At 37.1% G+C, this 21,403-nt stretch overlaps 1 protein-coding gene across 1 annotated transcript in view; it reads left to right on the plus strand.

Moving 5' to 3' along the window:
• Nucleotides 1-21,403, plus strand: part of ZEB2 (zinc finger E-box binding homeobox 2) — a 124,923-nt gene that overhangs the window by 84,326 nt on the left and 19,194 nt on the right. The window contains exon 4 of the mRNA XM_044244373.1: nucleotides 2,789-2,860. Coding sequence (XP_044100308.1) covers nucleotides 2,789-2,860 — 72 coding nt within the window. The remainder of the gene's footprint in view (nucleotides 1-2,788; nucleotides 2,861-21,403) is intronic.

Below are 21,403 nucleotides of genomic sequence, written 5' to 3' on the forward strand. Positions count from 1 at the left end.
AGAAATTGGTCTTAAAAAGCTACTCATTGTTTATCCTGACTCTCAGATAACACATTTTTCTTCTGATAAAATATTTTTCTTATTTATTGTTCAAAACACACAATATAGACAATAATTCTAATTCTGGTGCTGTTTTATTTAGTAGTGTTTTATCCCTGGTGCCTGGCTGTCTACCATCATACCCCAGCACATAGCTTGACTCTGAGATAAGCCCCCTCTCCTTTGCTCTCTCTCACATGCATTCTGTAGTTTGTCTGCAGGATGCAGGTTTTCAACTGAAGAGTGCGGTGGAGCTCTTACTGTGCCTTTCCGGTTCCAGCACAATCAAAGTTTTGTGTTTAGAATTGTCCTTGACATTCTTTCGTCCCACAATGGGGTGGACACAGTGTGCTGGAAACCATGACATCATTATCATTGACACAGACTTAAATAAATCACCTGCATCTTGGCCTCTTTCTGCTTATTCAAGGATTCTTCATCTTAAGGAAGAAAGTGTTCTTTATTTTTACAAACCTTCATCCCAAGGGTGACTGGAAAATGCAAACTTTTACAAGTGTTTTAAAAACAAATATACTATGTGGTTTTAGACCCAGTGTGCTGAGTCAGAGTTGTCTCGGAAAATGTTTAAGGTTAGGCGAGAGGCAGAGCGACAGCCAGGGTTGCCTGTAATTTAGAGAAGATGGTCTTAATCTATGGATTATTATGTCCTTCTGAAAATGGATTTGCAGGAAACGTGATTAAATAGGCATATACACAGTATTTCACATACAAATCCGAAAAGGATTAGTGTTTGATTTTAATAAATTGAGCCTAAAGTTCAAAAAAAGGAAACGTTGGTGCTCAGTGAATTGAAGCCAAGTACATTCTAGGTAAAAGTGACACCATCCCACTTGCATAATCTTTGGTAAAAGAGGGTTCTAGCTAAGGTATTACCACAGAATGCAATCCACACAGGGTGCCAACGACACATTTGTATACCCAGCATTTAATAATTTGGGAAGCAGCCATCTACTGTAACTTCTCTTTACTTTTTCATAAGAAAATGACAATGAGGAAGGAAGTACAGCAGAAATCTTGAACATTACCACTATTATGCAAAAAAAAAAAAAAAAAAAGAGTGCTGTTAACTGTTTTCCCCTCAGTGACTTGATCTCTCAGATGGAAAACTTATGATTCTTCTGACTCTTGGCTACCAGAAATCACATGAGATGAGCGAGGAAGAAAGACACAAAAGCTATATTTATAGCCAGTACTGAACTTCTCAGAAATACCTTAATTTAATTCCTTCTAGAGACTGATAAAAATATCAGATGAGGAAGCCTTTCAACTGATCGATTATTACAATTGACAATACAATATTGCTATATATTGAACTTCTAAATGTTTTATGCAAAGTGTCCCTGTGAAAATATTCCTTAAGTAAGAGAGAAGTCCAGGGCCAGAAACATATTTAAAGCGGTTGTACGGTTTAAACAAATACCATTCAAATGATCAGACTGTTATGGGTGGTAGCATTAAATTAGCATCTATTTATATCTGTATTTTACCTTAAGAGGCCCGGGCTTTTTTAGTTCTGATAACATAAACAGATAGGCTGCAGGATAGTACTTGTAAATCATATATTTTAATTTTGCTGTACCATTTGCTAGAACCTGTTTTTCTACCAGATAATTATGACTAGAATGAGATAAGCAAAGAATGCTCAGGATAATTTGGGAATTTACAGAGTCCTATTTATAAACTTTCTCTTATTTTAAGCAAAATGATGATCAGAGAGGTATTTATCCTGGATCATGGTTGGTTCTCATTAGTATGGTTATTGTAAAAATACGATTTTTTTAAAGTCCGTGTTTAATTTATTTACTCAAAGCATTTTTTAAACTGTCAGCTGTCCTTCTCTGCCCTCTCACATACTCTGTAATTTGGGAGGCAGAAAATTCAAGAGCTCTCCTGTTTTTCAAATTCCCCATCATTTAAAACATTGCAATTCTGGAAAATAACCTTTTTTCACCTATGAATCTTCACCCTCAGTGTTACATATTTTCATCTTCATCACCACCTTGAGCTCTTGTTTACCTCTATATATTTTTCTTCAGAAAATGGCTACAGTTATATGCTGGAGCATAAATGATAAGGAAGAAAGATCTTTGTGGAGTTGTAGGGAAAGGCCTAGGGTAGGTTTGTTTTAGAAGTTTACCTGAAACAGTGAAACAGGTGTTTTCAAGTACCTCTGGGATGCTTATTTTATAAACTGGGAATTTCAAGTTTTGATATGTAGAATTAGGTTTAAAAAACAAACAAACAAACAAACAAACAAACAAAAAAAAAAAACGCCTGCAAAGATTAGCCCCATCATAGCTCCTCCAAGGGGGGAAAAAGCATGAAATGTTCAACTGGCCACTAATCACCCCGAGTTACCAGAGACCCAGCAGCTGGCATGCCTCTTCCTAAGTACAAATACTTAGTTGCTTTTGACTCGTATTGAAAAAATAATATCTTTCCCCCTGTTTGTCACTAGAACTGCCACCGGAAGAAAAGCCCTTCGTTTGTCCCAAATAAGCACCTCTGTTTTTCACAGCTTGCAGTAATGCTTAAAGTAAATAAGTTCTTGTGTAGCTAGCACTATTGGAGTCATTCAATTGCCTGAACAAAGTTATTGTTTAGAGGGTTACAACAAGCCTTTTCTCTGTTTCCTTTAAAAGAATCTTCCTTGTTCCTGTGGTTGGCATGCTTAGTATAGTAAGCCTTTCTACAGTTTTCAAATGCTAAAGATAATTTTCCCCCACAGAAGAAATGAAGGAAGACTATGACACGATGGGGCCGGAAGCCACGATCCAGACCGCAGTTAACAATGGTACAGGTAAGTTGTGTTTTCCAAGCCAAGATCATCCTTGCCCCGTGTCATGCGGATTTAGTGAGTCAGGAAGAGAAATTCCGGCCCATGCATCGGTAGCTCCATGACTTAGCGATGAAGTCAGACATTACAGGTTGCCTGATTTGGTCTCAAAGCGGAGTTCTCTCTATTTTATTTTACTTTATTTATGTATTTTCTTTTTCTCAGCAAATACATCTTTCATTCTTAAGACCCTGATTTGCCTGTGAAAGTTAAGAAAACTGAACTGGATACATAAATTTTTTTTAAACGCACGAGTTGGGCAAATTTCTGGTAGTAATTTTTATTTTAAAAGATGGCATGAATAATCTCAGAATTAGAATGTAATATGCCTCTCCTGGCTACCGCTTGATAGTAGTGATTGAGAATTCAAATGATATGCTGTAATTTAGATGGTAAATGTTTTTTCAGGAAGACAAACCAAATTTCCATGAACATTCCTCACAAAAATTGATCATCTGAGCTCCTTTGTATTCTTTCTTCACTTTTAATTCTGGGTACCCTCTGCCTCTTCTAAATAACGTTTTCCAGGCAGAAGTTTTAGAGAAAATTGACAATTTCACTTCTTTTTATTGAAGCCAAAAATATTACAGTAGGAAAGTGGTAAGCAGTGTTTTCTTCTTAGTCTGCAACTGCTGTGGAATGGGATTTCAGAACACTTGTGACATTCTATGTTCCTCTCCCAACACTGAATGATGACTGCCCTCACATTCTCCCGTCACCAGTGCAAATGTACATTGACTCACTGTTTTTCTCTCTCTTTTTCTGGATAAGGCTAATTATTTTTGGTGTTATAAACAATCCTTCACATGGCCATTACAAATATTTACCTGGTGCCCAGTATAAGGTTATCTTCCAAAACAAAATGAAACAAAAAATCATAGCAGTATATCCGCTCAAGTCACCAATGAGAAAAAAAGTTACAGTTTTATGAAGTTTTAGAAATGTGAATAATTCAGATGATAGTCATATCTCCCTTGTGTTGATACACATCATAATAAACTGCTCATGCTGTGCTTCTATTTAGAATTCCTTATTAATAACTTACAAGGCACTAATTCACTTTCTTAGGTGTAAAATAAGAGAAATAATGAACAACTGTTGTAATTTTTCTCTCATTTGAGTATGTCAATTTCAGGTACAAAAATGAAACTGTGTAATATAGGATTAGGGAAAATGTATAGAATTAAGAAAGATTAATCCTGGTTTTCAGGTATAGCTCTGGCAATAACCAGATTGTAACCTAAGGAATATCCGTTACTCTCTTTGGAACCTAGTATCCCTACCTGAAAAATAAATAGATCACACTAATTGCTACTTAAGAATATTTCCAGGTTTAATCATCGATGTTGCAGGGGTACCAACAAGGCAAAATAACTTCATGTAAAAAGACAATAATAAAGAGATAGCATACATTTGATACTTTCTATAATATCCCAACTCATGGCATCAAAAATGGCTATATGTTTTTTTTTAAAGGTAAATTGTTAAATTTCAAGCTCAAACATAAATAAATCCTAATTCTTATTAACTTTATAGACATTAAAAGTGTCACAAAAATTAATTTATCCCACAAAGTGACAATTTATTAGCTGTTTTATGCACTTGAATTCTAAATTAATAAAAATTATTCCTGTACAAAAAATTTAAAAATCAATTCTGAAAATGTACTTTCACCAGGCTTTAAGATCTCTTTTTCTAATACTACTCACTATTGCTTATAGTTTATGTGTATTCGGTCAATAAAAAAACAAGTAAGTATTCATTGAGAATCTTCTATGCACACCGTTGGTGCACTTGTGGTGGAAGATGGGCCAGGAAGTTTAAGACATGGTTATTATTTAATTTGGAAGAGGGAGACTAACATACAAGATAAAACAAAGAAGGGGTGCCTGGGTGGCTCAGTCAGTTAGGCATCTGCCTTTGGCTAGGGTCATGATACCAGCGTCCTGGGATCAAGCCCTGGTCGGGCTCCTTGCTCAGCGGGAAGCCTGCTTCTTCTCTCACTCCCCCTGCTTGTGTTCTCTCTCTTGCTGTGTCTCTCTCTGTCAGATAAATAAATAAAATCTTTAAAAAAAAAAAAAGAACAATAAGAAAAAGGGGCCGATACACAACAAATAGAAGGAATATAGTTATTTCAAATTACAAAGGTAGGAAAGATCTTGTGGGGTGAGTATTCAGGAAAAGCTCCATGACAGAGGTGAAATGCGAACTAAGTATATTCTCAGTGGTCATGAAGAAGTGAGGAAGTATTTTCTAGCAGAAGAATGTGTAGGCCAACGAAAGACATTGTGAAATCTGTAGAGAAGATAGTGAATAAAGGATTCTCCCGAATCAGAGGGTCCTAGGAGGTAATTCATGGGAAATGGAGCTGGACAGTTAAGTTGAAGCCAGCTGATGGAGGATGTAAAGCACGAGACCAAAGAATTTGTGTCATGTTATACTACCGTGATTTCTGTGGGGGAAAACCAGACTTTAAAAGACCAACTGGAAGTCATTGTAGTCACTCAGGTGTGAAGTGATAAAATGCTTGTCTTGGGGTGGTGACAGTGGTGAAATTAGCAACATCATTTCTTAACAATCAGTTGAATCTCTGGGTGAAGGAATCAAAATGGCTTCAGGATTATACATCTGCACGCTTAGAACATGGCAGTACTTGATATTTCTAGATAAAAAGAAGGAGGATCCAATTTTGAGAAGACCTTGAGCTAGTCTTTAGACAGAAGTATTTTCATATCAAAGTTATATATGGATGTGACTGAAAGAATGTCCATCGGAAATGAGGAATCGAAACACAGGAAGTCAGGGCTGAAGACATAGATTTGAGAGTGATGCAAATATATTCTGATAATATTTAACATCTTGGGACCATGACATTAACCATTGGGAGTGTATTTATTGAAACAAGTAGAAAGCTGAGGCCAGGGCTCTTGGTGGATGGGGAGAAAAATCAAATTCGCTGAAAGAAAAAAGATTAAGATAGAGAGAAAAAAAATTAAACAACCACAAGGCAAAGAAAGAAAGTTTCAAAAAGTAGCGAATGGTCAATTCAATCAAAGATTCAGATAACTTCAAAGGAAAAAATGCTGAACAATATATTGGACTTGGTAATTAGGAACTTACTGGTGATCCTCAGTTTATAACTCTGCTCTTTTAGAGAATAAATACATATTTCTTTACAACTGCAAGTTGCTGCTTCTTATCCCAGAAACTGTTGCTAAATACATGGGGAATTGCAATAAGTCATCTTTTCTGGTTGAAATTGCTTATTAATGGACCATCTCTTTGCCTCCACCCAAGTCCTACAAGATCCAGCTATTGGCTGACCTTCTCTAGCCATCCCAACCCACACTGATACCTTCTTCCAGTGAATGCTAATTGAAGGAAACACCTAACCTTATCATAAATTCTGTAGTGTGTTGTGAATTAATGTGCTGTCTTTTCCAAATTAGATTGCAAACTCTGAGAGCATGGATTGTTTCTTAGGCTGCCATGTTGCCTATAAGAGCACCTTAATTTTTTTTTTTTAAGTTTACTTCAATCTTATTTTTTAATTTTTAAAAAATTTATTGTAGTTATTTTTTAATGTACAAGGTCATATTAGTTTTAGGTATACAACACAGTGATTCAACAATTCTATACCTTACTCAGTGCTCATCAAAATAAGTACGCTCTTAACTCTTAATCCCCAACCTATTTCACCCAACCCCTCAATCCACTTCCTCTCTGGTAACCATCAGTTTGTTCTCTATATTTAGAAGTGCCTTAAAATTAATAGGCTCTAAATATATTTTTAATGAATAAATACGGAATTAATTTACTATCAGACCATTTTTCTTTTCTAATCAAAATAGAACCAATAGAGGGGCATCTGGGTGGCTCAGGGGGTTAAACCTCTGTCTTCAGGACTCTGAAAAACAATCTGAGGGGTTTGAAGTGGCGGGGGTGGGGGGGTGGGGGGTGGGAGGTTGGGGTACCAGGTGGTGGGTATTATAGAGGGCACAGCTTGCATGGAGCACTGGGTGTGGTGAAAAAATAATGAATACTGTTTTTCTGAAAATAAATAAATTGAAAAAAAAAAAAACAAAACAAAAAAACCTCTGTCTTCAGCTCAGGTCATGATCTCAGGGTCCTGGGATTGAGCCCTACATCGGGTTCTATGTTCAGTAGGGAGCCTGCTTCCCACTCTCTCTCTGCCTGCTTCTCTGCCTGTGATCTCTTTCTGTGTCAAATAAATAAATAAAATCTTTAAAAAAAAAAAAAAAGAGCCAATAGATATTGATCAGCACGGGAGTTTTGACCTGCTCCGTTTCCGACCTGGGCCGGTTCACCCCTCCTTAGGCAACCTGGTGGTCCCCCGCTCCCGGGAGGTCACCATATTGATGCCGAACTTAGTGCGGACAACCGATCGGCATAGCGCACTACAGCCCAGAACTCCTGGGCTCAAGCGATCCTCCTGCCTCAGCCTCCCGAGTAGCTGGGACTACAGGCGCGCGCCACCGCGCCCGGCGCGCCAATAGATATTGAAATAGATAAATTCTAAACACGTCACGCAAATTTTCTGATAAAAACTATTATTATTAATGGGAATAAGTTGTGAAGGAAAGACAAAGTCACTGTTTCCAGTACTTCTCACTGAATATTCAACACACAGATTTCATTCCTAACTAAAAGTAAGTAAAAACCTCTGAATTTCCTTCTCAGCTCCACACATTAAATAGCAAAAATTAAGTTCATATAGGTAAATAGAATAGACTTTTAGAATCTAAAAGTATCTTCTTCCTAGTGTGTTCTGCTGAGTTTAAAACTACAAGAAGCAATGGGAAGAGTTTAATTGAATTGAAGCACAGAATTCTAAAATTGAAAGTTATACTACAGAACAATTTCTTAATTGTATTTTGATAGTTGAGGAAACAGTAGTAAAAAATGCCACATAGCTAACTGGTGGCAGATTTGGAAATAAAAGCTAAATTACCTGACAAACCTTTCACCTCGGAAGGTTTTTTACCATTCTGAGGAGCTGTCCTGCTAGAAACTATGGCATCATCTTTGACTCCTATATACTTTATCTAATTAGTCATCAACTACTATGAATTCTACTATCTCAAATAGCATATATCACTTTTATTTCTCCCCATCATTTTTTGCACTATCCTGACTTAAATACTCAACTTTCATTCAAGCTATTATGATACCTTGTTCACCAACCCCATTTCAATCCCTAATTTCTTTAATTCACTCTTCACACTACCAAAGTTAGTTAGAAGTTGTTTTCCTAGCACTTGGGAATATCCATGAATAATTGCAACTCATCTCCCACACCACTTCATACTCAACTTCCTATGGTTTTCCACTACTTTCTGAAAGAGTTGGCATTTGAGTTGGATTGTCATCCTCATGATCTAACACCATCTTGCCTTTACTGTCACTTCCTAGTATATACCTCAACTCTGAATGACTGATTATCATTTATAATCCTTTGCCTTTGCTTATGATGTTCCATCAACACAGAAACTCTTTTCAGTCTGACAGAATCATACCCATACTTAAAAGCCATCTCCACCAGGAAGTCATCTTACAGTCTCCCACTCAAGATTAACTACTCGTTCCTTTGAGGGTCTTCTTATAGCATTTACAAGTTTTCTCTCATATTATAGTTAGTTGTCAGCAGGTATGTTTCTCCCCACTAGATTGTAAGCTACTTCAGGACAGAAATGGTATGGGGTTTTGGTCACTTGATCAACTATAGACCCTAGAATGGTCTATGTCACAAGGAGTTTTTAAAGAAATTGAGGGAGTAATGAGAGACAAACAACAAGTGGACTTCCCTTTCATATTTCCAAGTTGACATATTTTGATACCTGGTGTGAAATAATCAACCAGACATTTTCATCTCTCATTAATCTCCCAAATGAGAAAAATTCAGTTACATTTGACTGGTCTCTATCCTTCATGTTCTCCTCAATTTGGTGGGTCCACATTCATCCTATAACCCTTTTCTCATTGTTCAAATACCCTTCTTAGAATTCATACTTGCCCCTTAGGAACCATAAGCAAAATCCGCATTCTTCAGAGAGCAGTATGAAGTGTCATCCATTTCATATCAAAAGTGTTTCATTCTCCTCAGAACAGATCCCCTGGTAATATCAAAAAAGAATCACAATTATACCAAATTCTGAATCTCTGCCTATGCTGTTCCTTGAGACCCTAATCTCTCACTCCTTTTTGTCTAGTTATCCAAAATCTACTCACCCTTCTGTTCCTCAGGGCCGGCTCAAATTCCATTTCTTTAATGTGGTCGACCTAAAACACCCCAAATCATGTCAATTTCTTCCTTCTCTGAAATTCCACAGCCTTCAGGTGGACACTACTAATTTTAACATGTCAGACTGTTCCTTTTTTACCTATTTTTTCCTTTATACCTATTTTACCTAGTTAATTTTGTGAGGGCAAGAGATTTCTTGAGCTCTAAAATGGGAGCAGAGTATCATGCCATTTACCTCATAGGATTGTTGAAGTAATTAAATAAATAATATATATATATATTAGCTTTAGTAAGGGCCCCAAAAATATTTGCTTTAAAAAAAAAAGCAAATTCCTTCTTGCCTCAGAATGCCCAATATAGCAATGAACTCACATGGTAGGAGTTATGACTGGTAGAATGAATGAATGAATGAATGAATGAACATTTGGTGAAGAAGAAATAGTCTCTGAGAATGGAAGCCACAATAAAGGAAAACATTACCATGGAGGGATTAAGTCCAGTATTTTCAGAGAGTGAAACCTGGATTTAAGTCCCTGAAATCAACTTGTTACACACGAAGAACAACAATATAGCATATCACCTTTTTTTTTTACAATAAAGTTTTAGAGCACAGCAAAGTTGATTTATAACAGGAAGTATCACAAACCCTGATTTATATTAACAACACTTTACATTGCATTTAATATTCTTATATTGGTTTTAGTGTTTTACAAATGAAAGAAATTGTATGTTTTAACACAGAAGACAAAGAATATCCTTTTATAAGGAACATTACACCTTCTGTATTTTAATCAGATTCAAATTCAGAATAAAATTATTATGTAGAATTTTTAAGAGAGTGAAAAAAAACCATTTTCTAAGAAGATTAGAGAAATGGAAAAACTTAGGAGCATTATGAAGCCTACGTGCTAGTAGTAACAAGGGTCTATCTTAGGTGCTTGGTGATCATTAGCATTCATGCCATTCCACGTGCATATCAAGACCCAAATAGGCCCCTGATGTTTCCCTCTTTGAATGTGTGTAAGTTATATTTATCCAGACAATCTAGTACTCCAGTTATAAAGGACTATTAATAACCACCTGCATCTTTCCTTCCTTTGCTGAGAAAAGAAAATCACCTTACAACCTTACATCTAGAAACTGGATAAGGAAAACTTAAGTCTCAGTTCCTAATCTTACAGAACAGAATAAAATTATTGTCCAAGAACTAAGTATATCAACTCTAACTGTAGTCATTAAACATGTTTCCAATCTTTTCAGAATAATATATGAATGCTTTTATATATCAAAGGCAAGTGTTGGTTTGGGATGCTCTAGATTAGTCTAGAGTCAGAGAAACAACGTTTGAATTTTGCCTTTACCAATTACCAAGTTCATGAACTTGAGTATATAAGAATTCATTTCTACATCAGTAAAGTGGAAATAATGATTCCCTATGTACAAGTGAAATTTTTTAATTTAAATGCAACTAATTAACATATGTTATATTATTAGTTTCAGTGGTAGAGGTCAATGACTCATCAGTCTTATATAACACTCAGTGCTCTTTACATCACATGACCTCCTAAATGTCCAGCGCCCAGTTACCCCATACCCCTACCCCCTCCATTCCAGCAACCCTCTCAGTCTGTTTCCTATCATTAAAAATCTCTTATGGTTTCTTTCTTTCTCTGATTTCATCTTGCTTTATTTTTCCCTTCCTTCCCCTGTGATCTTCTGTTTTGTTTCTTAAATGCCACCTGTGAGTGAGATCATATGATAATTGTCTTTCTGTGATTGGCTTATTTGGAGCTGGAGAATCTTAAGCAGGTTCCACACCCAGCACAGAGTTCCATGCCAGGCATGATCTCACAACCCTCAGATCATGACCTGAGCTGAAATCAAGAGTTAAATGCTTAACAGACTGAACCACCCAGGCACCCCAATGGAATATTATTTTTAAAGTACCTAATGCAGGGGCCCCTGGGTGGCTCGATTATTTAGCCTCTGCCTTCTGTTCTTGTCATGATTCCAGAGACCTGGGATCGAGCCCTGCATCGGGTTCCCTGCTCCATGGGAAGCCTGCTTCTTTCTCTCCCACTTTTCCTGCTTATATTTCCTCTCTCCCTGTCTCTCTTGCTCTCTGTCAAATAAATAAATCTTTAAATAAATTTAATAAATAATAAAAAAATAAAATAAATAAAATTTTAAAAAATAATACCTAATGCAGTGCCTAACATATACTAAATGCTCACCCTGATTTGATCATTTCACTATTTGATTATACAATTTTCACCAGTTTGTATCTACAGGTAAGTGTTAAACCAATTTTATGCATTAAGAAATAAATGGACTCTGAACTGTTTCCTCCCTTTACACTGGTTCCTCATTAGCTTCTTCTCTAGAAAACAAAAATGCAATATCTAACAAATTTGTAATGCGAGGACTTAACCAGTCAATTTTGAGAGCCTCTGCCAGTTAAATTCCTTTGACATCTTTGAAAACCAAGCAGACAAGCTGTAGGACAAATGTCTGTTCATTGCTCCAACAATGCATTTGAGGTCAAAACATGAAGACGGAGAAGGAATTGCGTATTGCTTAGTTTTCTATTTCATTTCATCTTTACCTGGGGTCCTTTTTTAAACATAGAAGAGGAGATAGTGGTATTTACAATGTTTGTGTATAATGATGAAATCTGTCAAAGACTTTCCCTTGATCACTGGCTGGCATCAGGAATCATATGTTGTTTTTCTTTTTGTCCTGAATGACAATCAAATAAACAAATAATACAATATTCATCACTTTACTAAGATACCTACCTTTATTCTTTTCTGTCAGGGTGTTTGTTGTGTACAGAATTTAAACTGGGGTTTGAGAAAGAAACTTTAAGAAAATAGAAGATATAACTCTTGTCCTTAAAAAATGCAAAATCCCAGAGCACCTGGCTGGCTCAGTCAGTGGAGCATTCAACTCTTGATCTTAGGGTTGTACGTTTGAGTCCCACCTTGGGTGTAGAGATTACTTAATGATAAAATCTTCAAAAAAAATCATAATGACATGAAGGCAAACTTTACCCAAAAAATCATTAATAGCCTAATTAGCTATTCAGATCAATAGTCACTTAGGGTGACCCTATTACGTTTAAGACACTTTGTATTTGAAAAACACAATGAACAGTCACTGACATTAAGGACTTACCTTCAACTGGGTAAATAAAACAATGGTAGATGAATAAGAAATGGGTGTAAAATATTTAGCACAATGTTAGACATAATAAACAGTTGTTGCTAGCCATCATTATCATAATTATTGTTAGCATCATAACAATATGTGGATGAAGATGTTTTATTTGAAATACAAGCCATGTAGGTTCAAGTGAAAGATGCTCAATATTGCAGAGGGTTTTTGACAGTGTAGGGTCAAATATTGGAGACACGAGGGTAAAGAAGTGTCTTAAGAGACTGCAAAATTCAGAGAAGGTTTTCTTCAGGAAGAAGGCTTGTTAAATATGGCTCTGTGCAAAAGTGAGGCATAGAGAAAGCGGAAAATGTAAAAGGAGACTGGGTTATCAGTAGCTTGTGAGGAAGTAGCCTTAGAGAGTAGCCTTGGCTGTGGGCAGAGGTACAGCTTTATTAGCAATAAGATCAAAAGAAAAAGGAAGAATGATTTTGGTTGAAGTTAAGGTAGTTCAGGGAATTCATGTCATGTGAGCTGGCTGCACTCTTTAAAGTAAGTAGGAAAAGAGATGATCAGTTGACAGTAAGGGAAGGGAGTAGGGTTGGACTCTTGAAGAACAGAAATCTAGAGTAATTGCTGTGGACAATATATGGAGATTCAATTACCATCACAAAAGAAGATCCCACTTGGATAACATGGACTGAAACAAGTCTGTTACAATTATTTACATTTCTTTAGACATTTTTGATACTCTAGGAGCAAAGAAATTGGGCTGGATTTTCTTGGGCAGGGCAAAAAGAATACAAGAATAAGGGACAGGGATGGAAAAAATTTCAAGCTCCGAGGTCAACTGAGGCAAGTAAAAGCAGACCTGGTGAAATGGACGTGAAGACTTGTCAGAGCCCAGTTATCACAGTGAAGAATCTACATCAGGGGAACAAAGAACGGGATGGTGGGAAAGGGCAGAAGGCTGAAACAGATTGAGTTTCACGTTCTGGTTTGCAGAGCTGGAAGTGTCACAGGTTTAGCCCAGTACCAAAGTGTGGCCATCCCTGTGGTTAGAGAGACTCAGAGCCTTGGAAACCAGAATCCTGCATGGACTATTGAGCCATGAAGTTTCCCAGAGTAATAGAATAAACAGCCTTGGTGTAAACATGACCATAGGACAGTGTCATCTTACCTGAGCTATGCAAGTAGTGTGTTAAAACATGATGGCAAAAATGGATGACCGAGGCTTCAAAAAATTACAGTTGCAAACTGGAGGTTTTTGGAGGGTAGAGGTTAAGTTTGCTTTTCTTCGTAGTCCCTCTCAGTGGGCGCGGTGTTGATACAATCTTGATGGTTGACAAATGGGTTGTTTGTTGAATTGATAAATAAATGAATAAACAAATTAATGATGATGCATGACTTAGAAACATTGGTTTGAAACAGCCATGTGAACTGAGGAGTTTGTTGACCCATCCTCTTTGCTCTGTGAGCTTAGATAGATGAAAGCAGGAACGGCTGTGCTGGAAAGGTCTGGGAGGGATGGAGTATTATGACAGGATGACACAGTTTCATCTAATCTGAAGAAGTGGAACGCATGTAGGAGGATATCATTAAGCATGTGGGGGAATAAACAAGTAATATGTGGAATGGGAAAGCAAAATGAACCATGAATAAAGGGTGTTGGTTTTCTTTTTTCTTTTTTTTTTTTTTTTTCCTGGTCTCTAGTTCCATGTTAGGCTTGAGACATTTTTTATTTACTATCACCATAATGGTTAATAAAAATTCACCTTTGGAAGGTGTTTCATGAAGTCATTCCTTTCTGGGTGCCTTTAGAAACATGACTAAAAAAAATCTAAAATAGGAAAACATAATCCTGAAATATTAATGGAAATTATAAATAAGCATCTTGAGTAGAGAATTTGAAGAACTTGGATGTTTTCACTTTACCCCAGTAGACTTGGATGTGGATCACCCAGTGAAAAAAAATGGAGAGCAGGAACATGAAAGGAAAAACTGAGAAAAAAAGAAAAGTTTAAAATTCTATATTTTATTTATATTGACGTGAGAATTTACCATGGCTTTCCCCATACTAATTTTATGTCAGCAACCTTGTCAGCATCTAAGATATATTCAAATCATGTCAAATCATTTGGGCATACTGAAAAACTGAAAAAAATGGGGTTCTCTCTCTTTCTCTTTCACATATTGAGTCACTATGATACAGTGGAAAGAGCAGTGGGTTAAGAGTCAGGATATATGAATTCTCCATCAAGCTTTTCCAGAAATTATTTGTCTAACTTTGTATGAATCATAAACCTCACTACACCTTAGTTGTATCATCTGTTACATGAGGAAATTAGACTAGAATTTTGAACTCCACCCTACCCTACCCTTTCTGCTAATGAACTGTTACTGGGAAGCCTGAACAAAGACAACAAAGCACTGGCTGAGCTAGTTGGCACAGGAGGGGGAGGTCCTGCCTCATGGTATTACACCCAGGGCCCTGTGTTTGTTAGAGCTTTGACTTTGGTTTAATGTTCTGCTGTTGTCATTTTGCACCAGACTCTCTGGGCCCCACTGTAGCCAGCTCTGCTTATAGCTCACAAAATGCATTAGGATAATAGCAGAGGATAAGCCAGAATGGGTGGGTGGGTGGGGGGAATCAGGGATTTACCACCTGAACTACCACAGGGAAATGCCGACTATGTCCAGGTTTACCAGATTCTTCTGAGGTGTCTCCAGAGCGGTTGGAAATCTCTAGATCAAGACTGAAAATCTTGCCTGAGCAAGAAACACCATGGTTGAAGGTATAACCCCCCTAAATCGATGATACTAATGAGAAGGTTAGGAGGCTAGCAAGTGGTTTGACCTCTTTAAATACAAATTCTATGCATCGCACCATTGGCTTTGAAGAAAGAGGGGGAAAGGGTAAGAACATTTCTGTACCATTATTATCCTCTTGGTAATAACTTCTAATTCCTCTTATTATTCTTGCATGGAGTTTAAATTAAAATTTTTTTAAATTTTTTAATCCTTTTTTTAAATTTAAGTAATCTCCACACCCAATGCAGCACTTGAATTCATGACCCTGAGAATGAGAGTTGCATGCTCCATTAACTAGCCAGCCAGGTGCCCCTAAATTAAGCTTTTTTAAAGATTTTATTTACTTATTTGACAGAGAGAGAGATCACAAGTAGGCAGAGAGTCAGGCAGAGAGAGAGGGGGAAGCAGGTTCCCTGCTGAGCAGAGAGCCTGATGCGGGGCTCCATCCCAGGACCCTGGGATCATGACCTGAGCCGAAGGCAGAGGCTTAACCCATTGAGCCACCCAGGTGCCCCAATTAAGCTTTTTTAAAATTAACTAGGTTTCTGGTATGGGTAATGAAAGCCACACAAGTTTAATCTTAAGTTATTTCTCAACTAGAGTTGAGTGGATATATAGGGTTAATCAATTGTGCAAGATCTGTTTATCAGATAACTCAGTACCTAAGTACTCAACATGCAGAGAATCAAATTATTATAAGGCATGTCATTTTCTTCTTGTTTATACTATCTTTCACATTCTTATATGTTGGAAGAGTTTTATCATCCAGAGAGGTCATGCAAATCATCATTTAAAAATGTATAGTTAACCCCATTCGGTAAGTTTATAAAAATAAAATAGAGGAAAAGGTGGGTTTTGAAGAGAGAAAAACAGATGTAGCTAGCCCTTGGCAGGTGAGACAGGAGGGTCATTTGCCGACCATAATCAGCGTATAAGAAGAGCCTGGCACTTCCTGGCTAATGAATGTTGCGGTTTTATTAGCTTTGTTTGTGATTAGGAGCAGCTATATCTCCACTTCACAGCAAGGGTTCCCACAACAGATAACTGATATCCCAACCTTCTTGAGTGTCTCCTTCATTCACTCAACAAATGTTTAATAAGCACTGTTTTCCTTGTGATGTTGTCAGTGGTTTCTAGTCACCTCCAAAATCTTCATCTGTCTATGGTTCCTCCATCAGAAAGCTATGTTGCTTTGAGTTTTTAACTAACAAGAATATAGATGAAATTCTTTAGGCCTAGACAGTGAATAAAAAAGCAAGTTAATTAGGGTAACACTTTATTGGAAGTATGGAATTCTGAAACTTCAGGGAAACCTCAAAAAGCATTTACTAGCTCATTTTACAGATAGGAATACTGAGATTAAAAATCATAAGTGACTGAGCCAAAATGGGTTGCCCAATGACCCTGAACCTGGTCTGATCATTCAGTTATTGAGGATTAGCTGTGTGTCGGGCACTGTACCAGGCACTGTTGCTACAAAGCTGAATAAAACACAATCAGCTCACAGATATATATTTAAAGGGATATAATGTGCTGTGCTTAAGTTCAGTGATTGAGATAGCACGGAAGGAAATTCTGAGCTCAGGTTGAGGGTCAGGAAGGCCACGTGATGGGAGATTAATTCTGAGCTGCTTCCCAAAACCATGTCACGGAATACCTTAATTTAGCCAGGTGATGGAGATAACTGAATTCCCAGGGCATTGATTCGTAAACTGGGTGTGCATCAGATTCCCTGAAAGGCTTGTCAACAGAGACTGCTGATTCCAGTTTTTGTTTTGTTTTGTTTTTTAAAGATTTTATTTATTTATTTGAGAGAGAGAGATCACAAGTAGGCAGAGAGGCAGAGAAGGGGGAAGCAGGCTCCTTGCTGAGGAGAGAGCCCGATACAGGACTTAATCCCAGGACCCTGAATTCATGACCTGAGTCAAAGGCAGAGACTTAACCCATTGAGCCACCCAGGCGCCTCTGGTTCCGTTTTTTAACAAGTTCCCAGGTACTACTGATCCTGCTGGCCTGGAGGCCACCCCCTCCCTTTTTTTGAGGCCACATTTTGAAAACCACTGTCCTAGAGCATCCTTAGGTTTTTGTGTGTGTACAAAAAGCATTTAAGAAGAGTACTGAATTGCCAGGCGAAAACCTTACTTTATAAACCCCTCAAAAATATAATAACACAGTCTAAGATTCTTTGCAGTAAGATACCAATTCCAAAATTTTCAGTTACACAGTAATGTGAAAAATAAATACATAGGAACTTACTTGGGATGCTTCCTTTGAAAGTCTTAGATTCTGTCTCTATACATAGCGATCAAAACTGCCTAAGGGTCAGTGGTCTCTATAAATTTTGATATTCACAGTCCCTTAATATAAAACCTCACTTTAAAATTAGACTGTGTCCCTGACTGGGCTGCTTCCTGCTGTGGAGGGAGATATTTGATCGTGCAGAGTACTACGGATTCCCAGATTCCCATCCCCCGTTCGTTCTGCCTCTCTCTCTCTTAAAGTTCTTACACAACAGGGGCCCTCACTGGCCTCTGAGCACGCGTTCCCTGGAGAAAGCCTCATCAGAGCAGGCGTGGAGAGACCCACCCAGGCGCTGTGATAGTTCCCAAGAAGAAAAGAAAACTTTTGTCTCTCTGGAGGAGGCTTCCCTGGCTTTGCACACACCTCTGTAGCAGTGGGACGCTCTGCTGGGCTGCCTGCGTAGCTGTGTAATGAGAAAAAGATCGTCCTCTTCCCTTACGGTTGTTTTTAAATATCTGGTGCCAATATGTATTTTGGAAGCCTTCTACAGAAAGGCACACATGCATTTTTAGTGATAAAAAATGCTTATGTTCATTAATTAGTCAACTTTAAACAAAGTAGCCATGAGAATTTATATACCTCAACAAATGCTGAGGATGGGCTTCTTTATCTTTTTTTATTTAAATTCAATTAGCCAACATATAATACATCATTAGTTTCAGATATAGTGTTCAATAATTCATCAGTTGCCTATAACACCCAGTTCTCATCACGTGCCCTCCGTAATGCCCATCAACCAGTTACCCCATCCCCCGCCCCGCCCCCACCTCCCCACCAGCAACCCTCAGTTTGTTTCCTAGAGTTAAGAGTCTCTCCTGATTGGTGTCCCTCTCTGATGACTTCCCATTAAGTTTTCCCTCCCTTCCCCTATGTGGGCTTTTTTAAAAATTCAATACAGAAGACTAAGTTAAAAGCAATTTTCTATGTTTTCTTATCATCTAGAATGTCAGTAAAAAGACTATGTTTCTAACAGATGATGAATACAGTTACCTAGATTTGTGATTGCTTCTCTGGGTCTCTTTGCCTTGACAAATAAAAGTCAAATTATATGACAAGTACATAATTTCTATATTATACTGAGAAGTATCCATATATGTATATTTATATACATATATATTCCTTTTATACATTTATGTATATATTCATACATTTATATATTATGTATTTATATGTCTGTATATTATAGAAGCACAGCCATTTCAGGTATATATCTCTCAATATGTGAATCACAGAATCAGGAAAACAGTTATCAATCAACACCATTGTGTCCTCATCCCAAAGCACACTCTCTGACATTAGTAGGCACTCAATAAATAGTTATTAAGCAGTGGGATGGGTGAATGATTCAAACCCCCCCCTTTTTTTTACATGTATTTACTTCAGCTTTTCTAGATCCTCCAAGATGTTTTCTTTTCTGTAAGAATTATTTATTAATTTTATGTTCATTAAAATGGCTTGGCATAATATTCAAACATATTTCTTCAATTTTTAAATGAAATGGAAAATGGAAAACATATCAGTTAGAATACCTGCCTTCCTACATGAACACATGCTCATTACAAATAAAGAAAATAAATGGCGAAGGGATGAAAGTAAATAAAGAAAAAAGGAAAAAGAAAAGGGATAAATATCAAGGTCTCATTATGATTTAACTATTTGTAAACACTAAGCAAAACGTATTTTTTTTTTTTAAGATTTTATCCATTCATTTATTTGACAGACAGAGCTCACAAGTAGGCAGAGAAGCAGGAAGAGAGAGAGGAGGAAGCAGGCTCCCCACTAAGCAGAGAGCCCGTGAGGCTCAATCCCAGGACCCTGGGATCATGACCTGAGCCGAAGGCAGAGGCTTTAACCCACTGAGTCACCAAGGTGCCCCAAAACATACTTTTCAGTATCTTTGAGAAAGTGTCCTAAAAACTCAGTTATGGGAGGTGCCTGAGTTGAAGACCAATACATCTCTTTCATTTAGAGTTCTATCTACGTTGCTTGTTTTTTAAGCAATAACTTGAAAAGTCAATCCATATTGATGACTATCATTACCTAAAATATCTAAGAGACATAAAAGTATTTGTCAAAGTATCATTAATAAGCAGCATTATTAAGATATTAGTAACATATTTACAAGAAACGTGAGGCTTTTCTAACTTGAAGCAACCTAGAAATTTATCCTAACAATATTAAAATACACATGGGGTTGAAGAACCTTTTTAATTAATGAAGTTTTTTGTTTTTGTTTTTTGTTTTAGATATAGAAAAGTTTACCTGATCTTAGGGGAGGATTAGATATTTGTAAGATACTAGAGTAAATTTTAGAACTAAATGTAAAATCTCTGGAGAAAGCATGGAAAGAAATTACTGTGAGGTTTCTTGTGAATTTTTGTTAAGGTTTGATCATAAATGTCATGCAAATATCCTTTGTCAGTGTGTTTTGGAAGTTCTTCCAAGGAGACCAAGGAGTGGAGAGGATTACAGGGGGAAAAAAAAAAGGAAAATGAGGTTGATTTTACACTAGAAGAATGCAGTGGGGAATTCTATAACTTTGTAGTGAATTTTCTACCTCATTCCTGTGTCCACAATACAGTATTACAAAACCTTTGTAAAAACCAAAAATGTAAACTTCTGTATAGAACCAAAACTTCATTCTCCTCAGCAAGTTTGAGTAACCAAAATATAACAATTAGGATGATTTTTGAATCTCAGAGATTGAAACACACATAGCCTGAGGTAGAAAAGGGTTTTTCCAGCTCCCAGAATCTAAGGAGGTTTCACAACAGAGCCACTGGAAGGACACAGGTATAGCTTGGCCTCAGGAGCACATATATCTAGAAATGTACTGTCAGGACTTGCCATCTTGTCTTTGCTTTTCTCTTTTTTCTGCACACCTGCTTCAGTGTCTTTCTTCATAAATCTTCTTACCCTACATGGGATATATCAGTTTCTTTGTTCTACATCTTATAGATACAGTCACTTGAAGAAAATAAACTCCCTTGATACTCCCTTTGGAACAGTCCTAAAATTATAAGAAAGATTTGCTGACTCAGTTGGATCCATTGGCTACCTCTGGACAATCAACAGTTTGGCTTAGAGAATGGAGGACTAAGATAGGTTCACTTTAGGTGCCAACTAATCTGTTGTGACTAGGGGAACAGAATCATGCAATAACAATGCCACTCCCTTGGGTACCATAAAGTTTGACAATAGAGAATATGGGGGAGTCATTCCTAGGCAAAGGAGAATGTTGTAGAACTGGGCAGGAAAACCATATGTTAAAAGTACCCATCACAACACCAAGTAAAAAACCACATTATTTCTGGGTTGGTTATGCCTAGGCTAGCTCATGGAAGTCTAGTATATAGCCCACTTAAGTGGCTGTACATATATTAGATGTATAGCTCGTAGCATATCTGTACCACATGAAGAAAATCTTGATAGAGCAAGTAGATTTAAATGATTGAGTGCTGTCTTCTTCATGAAATTCTTTTCAAATACCTACCTGAACTCTACTGAACTCTTTCAAGTATATATGATCATCACTACACAATTAATCACATAATTGTAATAATTCTAGAATTGCCTGAATAGCAGGTCTGAATTCCTAGCTCAACTGTGGGTATCTTATCTTATGCTTCCTTTTACTAGAAGACTTCTACACCAAGGTTAGTGTTAAACACATAATTTATTCCACATTCATTCTGTAAATGATTCTTGAGAGCCTACTGATTTCTAGGCAATATACTCAAAGCTCAGCATACAAAGATGATCAAAGATGATCTTTAAAAAGAGCATTTGATTTGAGGTCTTTTGTCTCTATCACACTTGACACAGAAATATAGCATAGGCAGATTTGATCTAGCAAGTGAACTGCATCTCCAAATACCAGTAGTGTTGTTTCTAGATGCAGTTTAGTTTGCCTATCCAGAAAAATCAGAATTTTCCTCCTATTGAAGCCAAAAGGCTATTAATGCAAATCCCATCGA

The sequence above is a fragment of the Neovison vison genome, chromosome 3 (assembly GCF_020171115.1).
Source record: "Neovison vison isolate M4711 chromosome 3, ASM_NN_V1, whole genome shotgun sequence".
NCBI classification, from domain to species: Eukaryota; Metazoa; Chordata; class Mammalia; order Carnivora; family Mustelidae; genus Neogale; species Neogale vison.